A 16,356-nucleotide genomic window follows, 5' to 3' on the forward strand; every position below is an offset into this window, starting at 1 on the left:
TTTAGGTTTTTACTAATGTATCACTTATATAATCACAAATTGCAATAGAATCTGCCGGAAAAACAATTTTAACAAACAAACAAGATGATATATTTTCGGGTTAAAATTTGGCTAAAAAACATGGCCTAATAAATTTCAACTTAAAAATCATCTTCATTACCTGGACATGTTTAAAGCAAAATTATAAATTACGAGAACAGTTATATAATCACCAACCAATATAAAATAAAAAAAATCTAACAAATACGAGAACACCCAATCTATAAAATACGCAGCATTGATTTAAATACCCAGATGCAATTGCCGATTGCCTTAGGCCACATGTTGGGGGTTTTTCGAAAATTAAAAAACCCAAGCACTCAGAATCCAAAATAATTAAAACCCAAAATAGTTCAAAATTTTTAAATTTTGATGACCTACTCAAATTAAACAATCAAACGTTATGCATGCGATTAGCTCATGCGTTTCAGAATCCAGGGTCCACAAAACCGGACCCATGTGGAAGTAACGGAGTTATCATAAATGTGGCTTTTTATCTTCATGATTTTCAAGCAACTGTTTCTTTTTACAGTGTTGCTCCATGGTTGCTTTTAAGAATTCTAATGGTGGGCGAAGCTGAAGAATACTAAGGACCGTTTATGTTCTTCCACTTTAGAACATATCCACCATTTCCACATGCATCAATACCCTTTGAACCACAAGTGTGGCTATAGTGGTAAAGCAGATTTTACAGAAAACTCAAGTTTAAATATTAAAAATAACATTGCTGGAAGGAATAAGGCCGACTCTATAAAAATTAATGTTTATAAATTATAAAACAGATACAGGAAAAATCTTTGGTAAAAGTTCCTTAGCTTAACTGAAACCGTCCCTTCAAAACAAGCTTAATTCCATTTCAGCATCAATCCAAGTCCAACCAAACTTTATCACCGCATCTTACATGACACTAAGAATCCTTTTTACCCACCACGTTTCAAAGGAGTGCTTTGTTAAAGGGATTTTTTTTTATTTTTGCATTTTCACACTCGGGTATTTTTTTTAATCAAACCATGCAAGGCAAGCACTAGGAAATGTTCGGCCTAAATTAAGCAGAATAAGCTCGAAAAACCCCCGACATCTGGCCTAATACAAAATTTTTAAAGCAAAATTAAAAATCCCCTAATCTTCTTGTCTATGAATTCAATAGTTTAACGCAAATCAAATTTTGAACCCCCAAATCAGTAACTTACCCTTGCAGTAGATGAACAACTCCCCAAGCCTTAATCCTCCACTAGAATAGTTGCTCTGTAACCTTGAACAAAATAATCCAAAATATTAATATCGAAAACATGCACCCGATTCAACAAGGTAACAAATATTACAGAATAATAGGCTTTAATGTGAAGAAATATAACCTTAACCGAATAGAAGAAACACTGAATAGAAGAAGTAGACGACTGCGAAAGCGGGTTATAGAGCGATCGCCGGAGTGGAGCCGACTGCAATGACAGGAGGGGATTTGGGAATTTGGGGATTTAGGGAAATTAAATCGGGGAAACTAGGGGAATAGGAATTGGGGGGAAATGAAATCGGGGAATTGGGGGAATACGAAATGGGAAATTAGGGAATGAATTTGGGGAAATCAAAGAGGGGGTGAACTAAGGAAATTCTGCGCGACAAAAACGACGCCGTTTACGATAGTTCAGTACCAAATTTGCGGCGTTTATAAATAGCGCCACTAACGCATTAAAATTTCAAAGATACAAAACGACAACGTTTAGGAAACACTATTAGCATAATTGCGGTGTTTATAATAAAACGCCACTGAAATATTACATAAAAACGACAACGTTTAATAGAGGCTAATACCAAAATTGTGGCGTTCTCTAAAAAAACGCCACTAACATAACTCCTTTTGTGGCGTTTTTACTAAAACGCCACTAAAAAATCAGACAAAACGACACAGTTTTGCTATCTTTCAATAAATATTTGTGGCGTTTTCACGCAAAACGCCACTACTGGTTAAACTTATTTTCAAATTATTTAAAATAATACTATTTCACTTTTTTCTATTTTTAACATATATTTTCCAATGTTTTTAGCATATCCATTAAATGTGGAAAAAAGAAATTTAAACCCTAAACCATAGGCCCCTAACTTTAACCCGTAACCTTTAAACTTTAAACCCGTAACCTTTAAACTTTAAACTCTTAAACCCTAAACTACAAACCTTACACTCTAAACCCGTAACCTTACACTCAAAACCATGCATTGTAAGCCTTAAATTATAAACTACAAACCGTTAACCAGAAGCATCAAGCCCTAAAATACTAATTAATCCCAAACCTCAAAACTTAAACCCCAAACTACTAACCCTAAACCCAAGACACCAAAACCTACATCATAAACCCTAAACTCAAAACTCTAATATTCACAAAATAATAAACTTTATACAATGATTAACCTTAAAACCCTAAACTATATACGATAAACTTTTTAACTTATAATAATCACTGAACCTTAATCATCAAACTTTCAAACCCTAAACTGAAAACACTAAACCTATATCGTAGACCTTAAACCCTAAACTATAATCTAAAAATACTAAACATTATATAATGAACTCTAATAACCTAAACCTAAACCAAATATGATAAACTAAATATATAATAACCTACATTATATAATGCATGGTTAAGACCAAATTACTGTTAACATATTTTGCGGCGCTTTCAGGAAAGCGCCACTAATTTTAGTATACATAACGACAAAAACGCTGCGTTTTGTTTAAGTTATTTTGCTTTTTTACGGCGTTTTAACGTCAGCGCCACTAATTGAAGTATACATCGAGACCAAAACGATGCGTTTTGGTTCAGATATTTTGCGGCGTTTTCCTATAAGCGCCACTAAATGTAACATAGCTTAAGACAAGACACTGCGTTTTGTTAAGATACGTTGCGACGCTTGATCCAAAGCGCCGCTAAAGCTATTCTTTAACGGCGTTTTCTAGTAAGCACCACTAATATAAGTATACATCAAAATTAAAACTACGCGTTTTAGTTAAGATATTTTTGCGGCGTTTCAACGTCAGCGCCACTAATTGAAGTATACATCGAGACCAAAACGGTGCGTTTTGCTTCAGATATTTTGCGGCGTTTTCCTATACGCGCCACTAAATGTAACATAGCTTAAGACCAAACACTGCGTTTTGTTAAGATACTTTGCGGTGCTTTGGCTCAAGCGCCGCTAATGATATTCTTTAACGGCGTTTTCTAGTAAGCACCACTAATATAATCAAAATTAAAACTACGCGTTTTAGTTAAGATATTTTTGCGGCGTTTTAACGTCAGCGCCACTAATTGAAGTATACATCGAGACCAAAACGGTGCGTTTTGGTTCAGATTTTTTACGGCGTTTTCCTATAAGCGCCACTAAATGTAACATAGCTTAAGACCAAACACTGCGTTTTGTTAAGATATGTTGCGGCGCTTTGGCTCAAGCACCGCTAAATCTATTCTTTAACGGCGTTTTCTAGTAAGCGCCACTAATATAAGTATACATCAAAATTAAAACTACGCGTTTTAGTAAAGATATTTTGCGGCGCTTTCTACGAAACGCCGCTAATACGGTGCCTTAGCGGCGCATATCACAAAGTGCCACTAAATCTAGGATACATCAATACCAAAAACGATGTGTTTTGGTTAAGATATTTTGCGGCGCATATCGCAAAACGCCGCTAAGACGCTTTTGCGGCGTTTTTTGAGAAGCGCCACTAATTCTAGGATACATCAACACTAAAAACGATGCGTTTTGGTTAGGAGAAATTACGGCGCGTTGTTGTAAAACGCCGCTAAGACACTTTAGCGGCGTGTTTTTTGAAGCGCCACTAATTCTTGCATACATAAAGACGAAAACGTTGCATTTTGGATAGGAGATTTTGCGGCATGTGGTTGTAAACGCCGCTAATGATGTTCTTTTATGGCGTTTAGTTCACTGCGCCGCTAATACTCGAATTTTAGTGGCATTTGTCATGCAAACGCCACAAAATATGCCGCTAAAAGCATATTTTGGTGTAGTGTAAATTCCATTCTTTAAAGTTATAATTATTATATTTATTCTAAAAAATTGTTTACTAGTATATTTATTATAATTATTATTATGGGTTATACTTTATGATTGGTGTTGATTTATAAATTTACTTTAACATCATACATTTACTTTTTAATATATAAATTATAATAAAAATAAAAATTATCATAATTTTATGAAAATTGAGACTACAAAATTTTAAAGTAACTAAAGTCAAAGACGAATTCAAGGGGCTAATAGGTCTGCCCCTAAAATAGAAAATTGTTGTTTTGGTTTTTTAAAAAATCTTAAAATTTTAATTTAATAAAATTAAAATTGCACTTTGGCCCCCCTAAAATTATAAAAATTTAATTTAATCCTTTAAAATTTATAAAGATATAGACTATTAAAAATTAAAATTTCATTTTGTCCCCCTTTAAAAAAATTTTCTAGCTTCGCCCCTTATTAAAGTTATATAAAAAATAAATAAATTCTATAACAATGACAATTTAATAAAATATGCATAATCTTATATTCTGTCAATCAAACACCAAAATTTTATATTCTAACCAAATGAACCAAACAGACAAACATAAGTCTCCAACATTTTACCCCATAATCTTATATTCTTATAATTTTGTTTTTTTTCACCAAATGACTAATGTAAAAATGAAAATACCCAAAAAACCAAGATAGTTGAGTGACTAAAAAAGAAATTTACTAATAGCTGGATAATTATTTTGTAACTTTTCATAGTTGGGTGACCAAAAAAGAAAAAAATAGTTGAGTGACTACTAGTATAGTTTACCTTCAAAATAAACTATTTGCCCAAACTCCATATTAGTGAAATTTGCATACAAGTCCTTTACCACCCCACATGTGATTCAATTGATGAATATATATTTTATAAGTATATTTTTATATAAAGTTATTTTTAACCCACATTCTGGATACGAGATTATCTAGTGCTTATAAAATTTCTGGTTAAATTGGTGTTATAAGTTAATCATACATCAGTTCAATCACGAAAAAAGATTTTTTAATATTCAATTATCATATTGAAGTTCATTCAATTCAAAGTAAATCTTGAGTAAAATCTCTTCAAATAAATTATTGATAAATTATCTATTTATCTATTTTAAGAATTTTTTACACTAGATTTTATTGGAAAATTACCTATTTAAAGAATTTTTTACACACTATTATTTGTAATTATTTTTTTATTGGACAATAAATTATTGATAAATATTATATATTATAAATATATATTAAATTATTATTACATGTATTATTATATATCAACATTTTTATTTGACATTACGATGAATTAATTATTTGAATGTATGTGATTTTTAAATCCTTGAATTGATAGTATTTTTATTTTTTAAAATAAAGTAAAATAAAATTATTTTAGTATGAGGTGGTTCAAAAAAATTTACAAATCATTTTATTTTATTAAATATTGTAACAATTAATTGTAACTTTTTCAATATTTCTATTTTTTCATTTATTATTTAAAATATATAATATAATATCCTTCGAGAACGCACCAGAGTTAAAACTAATGTATATAAATATTCACGGCATTGAGGAGACTATTAGAATTTTAAAGTCTCATATTTAAGTCCCAAAATTTCCAGATTTATTTTAATTTAAATCCAAATATATTATAATTATTAAGCTGATGATGTATTGTAACTTTTTATTTTAATTGTAAATCTTGTTTATAATTGTAATTATAACTTACTCTTTTTTTTGAAAAATAAAATTAGTTAAAAACTGATTTAGAGAGAACATTAAATGTGATTTTTTTATAACCATACTAATATTATAATTGAGTGTACTGTATACTAATAATTACATATTCTTTTAAAATATTTATTGCGTGTCGCTATTTTACTGAAATAAAAAATCTTCACTACTTATTCTTATTTATCTACAATTTATAATCTATAATATATATAAGCTTGTGTTTACATAAATTTTTAAATCAGCGAGAATACATTTTATTTCCTACCATATTACTAAATTGACATTTAAAAATAATTATAATATTTAATTTTAAAAATATTAGTTTTTTTTATGTAAACAAAGTTTTGCCAATTCTAAAATAGAATTATTAGGAAAAGAACTCTAAGTATAGAATATGTGAAAATTTTTTGATAATTATAACTATAAATTAATTTATAGTTATTAGTTAAAAATAATTATAATTTAATTTTGAAATTATTATAAAAATTAAAATTTTTATTTTTTTAAAAAATTGTGCTAATTTTATTTATGCAAAATAGAGTTATTAATTGAGTAGAACCTTAAGCATATTAAATATCAGTTAAATAGTATTAGAGTTATATGCCAATTAAAATTTAATTTCAGCTTTATAAATAACATTCGGTAGTTAAGTATATTCAATCAAATAATGTCTAAGAAAAAATACTAGTAAAAAATAGAGGTTGTTAGCAATAATAAGTTAGAATTATATTGAAAAGAATGGTTAAAGTAATGATTTTTTGAAGAGGTAATATGGAACCATATTCGAATAACAATGACATCGGAGAGAGATAGAATATATTTGTTTGGTCTAGACCTGATCACGGGTCAGGCTGCTTGCCCAAGCCCGAAATCTCGCCCGAAAAGTGGGCTTGGACAAATAATAAGGCCTATTTAGGAAATGGGTTGGGCCTCGAGTAAGTTTTGTTGGCCCGCGCCCGACCCGGATTTGCCTAAAATAATTTCCACTTCTGTTTTGCTATTATTTGTTACTGTTTTGTTGTTGTTTGCTACCATTTTGATGTTATTTTGCTACCATTCTGCTATTATATTAATACTATTTTGTTGTTATTGTTTGGAAATTGTATAACTCTTGTTTTATTATTAAATTTTCTACTATTTTCGAGGCATTTGTTTGTTAAGTTGTAACTATCTTAGTGTTATTTAAGTATAAAGACTTTTTTTAAATATATTTTCAATTTGTTGGGAAATATTTATTTTATTGTTTTTAGCGTATTCGATGTATTATATTTTTAAAAAAAATATTTTTATATAAAAATAATATAACAAGTTTCAATACTAGTGAACTAGACCAAACTCGGGTTTAGCATTTATATCTGAGTCGGGTTTGGAAAAAAATTAGGCCTATTTTTTGAGATGGAACCAAACCTAAAAAATGAGCCTAAAATTTTATTTCCCGAGCTTGAACTCGACTCATGATTAAGTCGTTTAATCCAGATGAAAAAAATATTTTGTGGATTTGTTTTGAATAGAAAATTAAAATTCAACAATTATTTTTAATAGGTATTACTAAATATTATCATTGATTTAGTGTAAATATCTTTAGCTTTGGTTCTTATATAGTTTCCAATATATATTATGTTAATAATTTATGTATTAATTTAATTTATTATTTTTATTATTTTGAAAGTGATATTTTATTCTCTCAAATTTTTTCAAAATCAATTCAACTTTAATATAAATTAAAATAACTCATATTTAATTAGCACAAATATATTTTTAAAATTATAAAATATATTATTTAATAGATTAAAAAAAAATATAAAATCACATAAACTCACATCACATGATATTATATATTTATGGGGCTTTTTGTGATCATGACGACGTTGGCCTGGCCGTACATAAAATACCTGATAATTCTGTGGATATGCAGAGAAAGTGAAGCAAAGGTCAAAGTAAGACAGTTGAAGAGAGAGAGGGGGTAATGATTTAAGGGAAGGGCAGATCAGAAATCTCGTGATGGAATTTTCATTCTTTTCTTAATTTTTTATTTTTATCAGCAGTAATAATGTTCAGAGTTTATAATCTGCAGTAAGTTGCAGGGATTAGTAGGGAATTTTCAGCTTCATCTCTTCCTTTTCTCGTTATCTTTCCTTTTTTACCCTTCTTGTAAATTTCTTCTTCTTCTTCTTCTTCTTCTTCTTCTTCTTCTTCTTCTTCTCTTTGGCCATTGACCATTGTTGTTGCTTTGTAACCTAGACAAAAACTTCAACAAGACTGAAAGAACTAGTTGCTGAGAAACAGCAGATAGAAAACCAGATAAGATTGATCGATCGTGTTAAGGGAATTGGATTGTTTTAAAAGATTGATGGGTCGTTGTGGGAAGCATAATGGTGCAGTGAGGCAATATATAAGATCAAAGGTGCCTCGTTTAAGATGGACTCCTCAACTTCATCACTGTTTTCTTCATGCCGTTGACAGACTTGGTGGCCAACATAGTAAGTTATTCCTCTTTTTTTTAATGTTACTTTTAAGATTATGAGAGAGACGAAAATGCCATTTAACAATGGGTTTTTTTATTTCATTCATGGTAGAAGCTACGCCAAAGCTTGTTCTTCAGTTGATGGATGTGAAAGGACTCACAATTTCACATGTCAAGAGCCATCTTCAGGTTTATTTCCTTAGCTTTTCAACTCCTAATTTGTTTCTTTGAAATTGTTTGTCCTTTGATCTTTGTTGTTCATATGGTTTTTTTTTTCTTTCCTTTCTAACCAGATGTATCGAAGCATGAGAAGTGACTATGGCAGACAGGGTATCTCCTTTTAAATGCTTCTTTTTTTTCTTTAAATTAAACCCAGAATTTCTATGATATTTTACCGGAATATTTTGTATTTTGGAGGTAAAAACCATGTGTTTAACTTCATTTATTATCTTCTCTCTCTCTCAGTTTCTTCATTTATTATTAATAACTTGTTTAATTGCAAATCTTCTACTATTGGCATCTTTGATGAAAACCCATGACTCACTTGTCCGAATCAAATCAAACGAAGAAAATCCCAAGATATATGCATGCATATTATCATAAACCCAAACTTCGTCGACTCATTTTTTCTTTCATTTACATTAGAAAAATTGGCCTCCTCTACCTAACAAAGTTTTTATTGACATTTTTGTGTTTGATTTGTTGGCTTTTTTTTTTTTTGCAATGACAGTTAAGAGTTCAACCTATGAAAGAAGACAATCTTTTGATGATAACCATGACTTTGATGGACGTGTAGTACCGATTGAAGAATCATGTTCTCATTTGATCTACAATAATCCATTTCCTTCTAAAAGGTCAGCAGCTTAACTTTAGCATTAATGGCCCTAGATGTTATAGCTCTTAGGCCAACTTTTCAGTTTTCTATGGTTTCATTTATCCAAACACTTTGGGTCACTCTCACCCTATGAACATACCAAGATTCGAGACAAAATCCCGACCAAAAACAATATCCGATGGGTTGACTTTTCAAATTTTAGATAAAAAAAAAGGTAATATTGTAATGCAAGAAACAATCAAACCAAAAAGACTGGTGTTGCATGATGTTTTTCTTTTTGATCTGATGAGAATCTGCACTATGGATGCAGGCATGGAATATGTGAGACGAGGGTCTCGAATACGTGCTCCTTTGATGATTATAAGCAAACCATGGATGCTCGTAAGAGGATAAAACAAGACAATGGGGGTTACGTATGGGATCAAACAATCAACGATTCTCATTCATTGGGTCAACCCTTAGCTTTGTCTCTGCCACATGATCTTTACAGTCTCAACGCTTTCAGATCATATTCATTGGTACAACTTGATTTCCTTGAGCTACGCTAGATAAAACGCTTCCCTCTCTTCCTCACTCGATATATTATTTCTTTTGCCAACTTTTCCTTTTAATTTTTATGAGGGTGATTTTCTCCTTTTTTCTTATTAAGATATTAATATTTATATAAATTTTGTTAAGTTTAGGATATTGCATATTAATATATTGGTAAAAAAAATTCTGTAAATTTTTTATTTACTCTAAATTTGAAATAGATGATTTATCTAAATAAAAATGAAATATTATGGTAGAGTTCACATATATTAATATAAGCTATCATAATTTTAAAACTAAAATAATTTTAGGTAATAATTTTGTTCATAATTGATATTTTATCAAGCCAACTAATTTAACACAATAGTTAATATTTTATTAATATAAAAATCAACATTGATAAAATTGCTTTATTTTTCCAAGGAAAGAGTTGTATTATGTGGTCCACTGCAATTCTAATTTCTAACGATTAGGGGGCCCTTTTTTATGGAAATTCAAACTCACACATTGCTTCTTTAAAGCCTATGGTCTTCACTCATTAAAAAGGAATTAGGATTACCACTCTATTAACTTTCTTCATAGTTCTTTTTTATTCTTTTTTCATGACATATTTTTGAACGCATATATAATGGTTTTTAAAAAAATTTTAGAGTAAAATTAAATTATATATTTTTACGATAATAAAAATGTAGTTTGATCGTTTTAATAATTTATATTTTTATATTTTAAAAAAAATTAAATCAAAAATTTATTATTTTTGAGGTCGATGTGTAATTTTATCATCACTAATTTAAAATTTTATAAATTATAAAAAGACCTAAAAGATATTTATTTTAAGAAGGCCGCAGCCCCTGCCAACCCTTTAGCTCCGTCCAAAAATTTGTTCAAGAGTAAAAAATTCATGTGCTAGACCTAAAATTATATTAAAAAATTACATCTATGTCCAAGTAATATAGATTTTCTTCTCTTTCATCCTATGTTATTTCCATGCATCATAGTAATATTTAAGTTATTATATATTAATATATTATATTCATATTTTATATTAATCTGTGTTTTAATAATTTTTATTCCTATCCAAAATCCTCCATAGATTAATCGACGCAAGTTCTATTTTCTTATTTTATTTTACAGTTTCTTATTTTTTTACTGTAGTTCTTAGTTGTTACGGGCAAATCAAATTTCTCATGGTAGTAAATGATTCCCCTATTCTGTGACTGCTTTATTTAATCAAATTGATTCACCCAGGGGCTTCCAGCCATCTGATTTCTAGCATATATGTTTACATTGGGCATGGACTGTGACCTATCATATGTATGGTACTCCAATTCGTAAATGGATGTCAAATATGAATGTTGTGACATGAATTTGCATGTAGCGGTAATTAAACCAGAGCTTTCCTTGACTCAGGCAACCAAGGTAGAAGTAGAAGATCAGAAACGTGCACATGAGCAAGACGCTAAACTTGTCGAACGTAATATAAGGAGACAGGAAGAAGAGGATGGTGGAGGTGGTGGCTGTGAGTTATCATTGTCATTGTCATTGCAATATCATAATACATCTTCCACAAGTGAAATCAGCAGCAGCGAGGCATTCTCTTCGTACTTAAGATCAAATTATAAAGACTGCTGGGGCTCCTCTTCTACTTCTACTTCTTCATCGTCATCGTCATCTTCATCAGTCACCCGACGTAGTGCTATAAACTTAGATCTATCCATTGCTCTTTGTGGGAACTAATGTTTAGTTTATATGAATCCTCCTCCTATAGCTTGTTTCTTATTTCTTTTGTTTTGGATCATCTAGGGTAATTTTCGTTTCCTTATAATACTTAAACATGGAATCTGGAGTTTTGTTTAATTAGTTCGTCGTGTAGTCATTTCCAAGAGATGGAATACGAGTATCACCAGCTTTCTAGTATTTCAATAGAATTTGATACATTATCAATATGACTAATTTGATCCTCCACGTATCAGTTGATCTAGAAAGGTTTAATTAAATTGTGGCTGTAACGCAATGTAACGGCAGCATCGTAATGGAAATGGAAATTACCGTGATGCAATATCGGCGCAACGCATCAAAGAAATCGCATCACGATTATTGCGGTTAAAATCCGTTATGTAAGGCTGCAATAGTTATTAAAAAGCGGTGCAATGCCGCATTAGCACCGCAACAAGCCGCTTAGAGCTTTGTTTGCTTAATTGCAAACTTAATTACATCTAATAATCAAATTTAAAGCTTTTACAAACTAATGTTGGAGTTTTTCAATGTTTAGGCTATAACGAGATAACTATAGTAGGCAACCACCAAGATAATTAATGGCCAAAGATACTTGTTTGTGAGTCAAAAGAATAAAGGAATCAAAATAAAAACAACATTGAATCTTAATAATTTTAAAGTAAGAACCAGAAATAATCATTAGCAGTATGACAGTAGCAAGCATGAAACTAATAGACATTGTGAGAGACTTGAAAACTAAGTTCCCCTAATAAGATACAATAAACCAATTAAAATGATTAGGTTTCTTGCTCTTGAAAATTAAATAAAACTCATAAAATGTATAAATATAATTTGTTAAAAGTAGACAGGTCTAGATCATGTTTCATGTAAGCTATAGAACTTTTTTTTAGTTTGACCGAGATTTTTAGTTTTAAACTTTTGGTAGTATATCAAATTTTTATATCAATTATTATATTGAAGAGTTGTGCCTTCTTGTACAATTATTTTGGCAGGAACTAGGCATGTGGGTATTGAGTTTTCTTTTGAGTTTTTACAAAATAAAGCTGTCTAAAGCTATGTGAAATAAAATGAAATGACACTATCACATATTTTGTGTAAGAATAGGAACTAATGTTATATATATATTCCTTTTCCTCTAAAATTCAGCTGAAAGCTTTAAAGCAAAAATTGTAAAGGGTCTAATTTTTTTTACACTACTAGTCTACTACAAAATAACATTTTCGGGTGAAAGAGCAGGAGTATTGAATTTCAAACTCTCTCAACTATTTTCTTCAACATTTCAAGAGCTATTTCTTCTGTTTTCTATTTCAAGAGTTGCGTTCTTGAGTTAATAGTGAGGAATCGACATCATCTCAACTCATTTGTGAGGCAAGAAATACAAGTAAGTTATGTAATTATTATTTTTAAAATATTATTATTTTATTTATTACTTAGTTTAAATAATATATTTGTCTTACTAGTTGAATTTAGACTTGCTATGTAATTATTATTTTTACATATTTAATTAATAATTAGTTATATTTATATTGAATTTTATCTAAATTTTTGTAAATATTTTGTAGTGTGAATTATAAGTTTTATATTTTTGTGAATCTTTTGTATTATTAATTATAAGTCTTATAATTTTTTTTTTCCATTTTTTAGTTTTAAGTCTTATTAGCAGTGTTTCTGCTGTTAGAGTTTTAAGTCTTATTATTTTTGTTTCATTTTTTAGTTTTAAGCCTTATCATTTTTGTTTCATTTTGGTGAATATTTTTTATTGTTAGTTTTAAGTCCTACAAATTTTGTTTCATTTTTATGAATCTTTTACTAGTTGGTTTGAACTTAAGTAATGATTAATAATAATTTTCATGCAAATATAAGAAAAAAGGCCACGTTCAAGAAATAAAGAAGATGCAGCTCCTAGTGATGATTATGGTTGGAGGTGGGGAGAACCTATTGAAGGTAATCATAATAATGTCAAATGCAGATTTTGTGGAAGAATGATTAAAGGAGGAATAACACAGTTGAAAGAGCATTTGGCTGCAAAAAAAGAGAATGTAGCACGTTGTCCACATGTCTCGGTAGAAGTTAGAAAAGCCATTGCACAACAGCTTCAAGAATATCATATTGAAAAAGCTGCGAAGCAGAGGAGGAAAGAAGAATTAGAGGAAAGAATAAGATTAGGAGACCATGGAGACTATGGTAATAGTGGTGGTGATGATGATGATGATGATGAGTTAACTATCACAAGACGTGAGAGTATGAGATCTCAAGTTGAATGGGAAGAAAGGCAATGTCGAAGAGCAAGAACTGGTTAAGATTCAGTTTTTGAAATTGGAGGAGGTAGTAATTCTAGAACTCAAAGAATTAAACAATCATTTAGTGTCTGTAATTCTGAAATAAGTGGGAGGGAACGTCAATGGACTACTCTTGACCCTTCTAGAGCTAAATTAGCAAACATGGATCCTGTTCTTGAAAGATCAAAAAGTTCGAAGCAATCAAAACTTAGTTTGAGCTTTCTTGAAAGTGCAAAAGCTAAGCTAGGGAAAGCAATGTCCAAGTTGATATTGCATGAAGCTTTACCTGTAAGAATCACAGAGTCACCATTTCTCCAACATGTACTTCAAGTTACAGCAGAAGTTGAAAATTTGGTCAGGGGTCCTTCAGCTTATGAGGTGACAGGAGTGTATTTGGAAGATGAGTATAAAGAGATACAAGAATGGGTAAATAGCTTTAAGCCTTTATGGGAAGAAAGAGGGGTGACCATTATGTGTGATGGGTGGAAAGAGACAACTAATCAACATATAATTAATTTCTTGATTTATAGTACAAGAGGTACTGTTTTTAAAAAAATCCATTGATGTTGCAGTGTTACCTCCCGTACTACTGAGTATTATTTTGGTTTAATGGACAAAAGAGTCGATAAAATCGGTGAAGAATTTCTTGTTCAGGTTGTTACAGACAATGAAGCAGCTATCAAAGCCGACGGTCATATGTTGATGCAAAAGAGAAGGCACTTGTATTGGTCTGCATGTTCTACTCATTACTTGGATCTTATTTTGGAAGAAATTAGTAATAGGAAAAGTGTGAAAAAGGTCTTAGATGAGGCAAAAAAGATAACTTCTTTCATATACAATCATACTTGGACAATTGATTATATGAAAAAATATACCAGGGGTGCAGATTTCTTACGACCTAGGATCACTAGATTTGCTACCAATTTTATTGCTTTAGAGAGAATTGTTAGAAGCAAACAAGCACTAAAGGAAATGGTGACTTCTTCAGCATGGAAAAGGTCCACATATGCAAGAAAACCAACTGGACTAGAAATGACGGAAGTCATTAACTAAAGTGACTTAAGGAAAAAGGTTGTTGATGTCTTAAAGATCCAAGAACCGTTGGTTAAAGTGTTAAAAATGTGTGATGGTGCTGAAAAACCAACTATGGGTTTTATTTATGAAGCTATGGATCGAGCAAAGTTGGCAATTCAAAGAGATTGTCGCTATTACCAGAAATATTGAGATATTATTGGTAAGACATAGAGTAATCAACTTCATAATGATTTGCATTCTGTTGGTACGCCGTAAAACTTTTAAATGTTTTAATTTGTAAAGTGTATTATTTAGATATTTACTATATTATTTATTATACAAGATATTTCTTAAATCCAAAATTTCTGTATGGAGGCAGTTCCACAAACCATGTGCTTTGTGAAACCATGAACTGAGTTAGAAATGTTATACAAAAGCTAAAGCCTAACATGAGTAATCAAGTTTTGGCAATGAATCAGGTATATATTTATATACCTAAATTTGTAAAGGAACCTATAAATTGTTATATTGTAATTACTGATTTATTTATTTTTAGTTGTTGCTATATCGAGATAAAGTGGATTCTTTTGGAACACCATTAGCTCAAGCTACAATTTTGAGGACTAATCCTGGTAAAAAAGAATTTTACCTTTATAGTTTTGTAGATAATAAAGATATATTTATAGATACTTTACGAATTGCATCTTATTACTTATGTTTTTTGTGTAGCTGAATGGTTGATTAATTATGGAGGTTGTGCTCATCAACTTCAATGCATTGCTGTTAGAGTTTTGAGTCAAACAACTTCATCTTCAAATAGTGAGCACAATTGGAGTACATTTAGTTTGATCCACACAAAGAAGAGAAACAGGCTCAAGCATAAAAAGCTTAAAAAATTAGTTTATGTCCATTATAATATGAAGTTGAAGCTAAGACACGTGAAAAGAAAAAGTGCAAAAGAGTTAGAAATGGGAATTTAATCCAATCAATCTCGATAATATTTTTGAAGAGGAGGACCCATTAGATGCATGGATTGAAGAAAGAAAGGATTTTACGCTTGATAGTGAACCCAATTTTTCATGGTTGCTTGAAGAGTACTTAATGAAACAGATGAAGAAAATGTCTGTAATGACCTGATAGTCAGGGGTGTCGAAAAATGCATTTCCAAGACTCTGTTTTATAAATCAGACTCGTAAATATTTTTAAAAAATATTTACGAAATTAGTTGTGTAGTTAATTAGGTTTTAGTTAAGTGAATTTGCATGAATTAACAGTAATTAGGTATAAGGACTAAATTACATATAGGGTGAAGGTTGAATTATAGATTAAAGAATAATTAAAGGGACTAAAGAAGCAATTATGCCATTGTTCTTTAATGAGGCGACATTAGGTAATATATTTGTAAATTCAATATATATTATAATATAAAATCTTAAGTATTAAGTATATATATTATATATAATTATGATAAAACAAGTAATAAAATAGAAAGAAAGAAAGAAGCCAAACGAAACAGAAAGAAAGAAAGAAAAAGAGAAAAGGAAATAAAGAAGAAACGTAAGGCTTAGGGGTTTCAAAGTTTCCAAGTTCAATTGGTTAGTCAATTTAGTCTATTTTCTTGTAATTTTTATGTTTTTGGAATCCCGGTGTTAAGTACTACCCAAACCATGTCGAAATTTTAGCAATTATTGAGTTTT

At 30.1% G+C, this 16,356-nt stretch overlaps 2 protein-coding genes across 3 annotated transcripts; both read left to right on the forward strand.

The window, feature by feature from the left end:
• Positions 1-7,666: 7,666 nt before the first annotated feature.
• On the forward strand, positions 7,667-11,546 carry LOC107903939 (putative Myb family transcription factor At1g14600). 2 transcript variants are annotated; one of them, XM_041094800.1, is made up of 7 exons: positions 7,667-7,950; positions 8,041-8,279; positions 8,376-8,452; positions 8,557-8,593; positions 8,994-9,117; positions 9,409-9,616; positions 11,040-11,546. In XM_041094800.1, exons 2-7 carry the CDS (start codon positions 8,150-8,152, stop codon positions 11,364-11,366), a joined length of 903 nt encoding a protein of 300 aa, XP_040950734.1. In that variant the 5' UTR covers positions 7,667-7,950; positions 8,041-8,149; the 3' UTR covers positions 11,367-11,546. The 2 variants fall into 2 exon arrangements, with proteins under 2 accessions (XP_040950734.1, XP_016685653.1); XM_016830164.2 differs by having other exon boundaries at positions 7,667-7,872.
• A 2,261-nt stretch (positions 11,547-13,807) lies between these two features.
• LOC107902367 (uncharacterized) lies at positions 13,808-14,698 on the forward strand. Its single transcript, XM_016828564.1, has 2 exons — positions 13,808-14,118; positions 14,218-14,698. Exons 1-2 carry the CDS (start codon positions 13,808-13,810, stop codon positions 14,696-14,698), a joined length of 792 nt encoding a protein of 263 aa, XP_016684053.1.
• Positions 14,699-16,356: the final 1,658 nt, after the last annotated feature.

The sequence above is a fragment of the Gossypium hirsutum genome, chromosome D05, assembly GCF_007990345.1.
Source record: "Gossypium hirsutum isolate 1008001.06 chromosome D05, Gossypium_hirsutum_v2.1, whole genome shotgun sequence".
In the NCBI taxonomy this organism is placed as follows: domain Eukaryota; kingdom Viridiplantae; phylum Streptophyta; class Magnoliopsida; order Malvales; family Malvaceae; genus Gossypium; species Gossypium hirsutum.

Excerpts from the sequence above, each read along its gene's own strand:
- LOC107903939 (XM_041094800.1), top strand. The coding sequence starts at position 8,150 with ATGGGTCGTTGTGGGAAGCATAATGGTGCAGTGAGGCAATATATAAGA. Across the intron at positions 8,280-8,375 it reads CAGACTTGGTGGCCAACATA|AAGCTACGCCAAAGCTTGTT; the intron begins GTAAGTTATTCC and ends CATTCATGGTAG. Across the intron at positions 8,453-8,556 it reads ATGTCAAGAGCCATCTTCAG|ATGTATCGAAGCATGAGAAG; the intron begins GTTTATTTCCTT and ends CTTTCTAACCAG.
- LOC107902367 (XM_016828564.1), top strand. The coding sequence starts at position 13,808 with ATGGATCCTGTTCTTGAAAGATCAAAAAGTTCGAAGCAATCAAAACTT. Across the intron at positions 14,119-14,217 it reads GAAAGAGGGGTGACCATTAT|TGTTACCTCCCGTACTACTG; the intron begins GTGTGATGGGTG and ends TTGATGTTGCAG.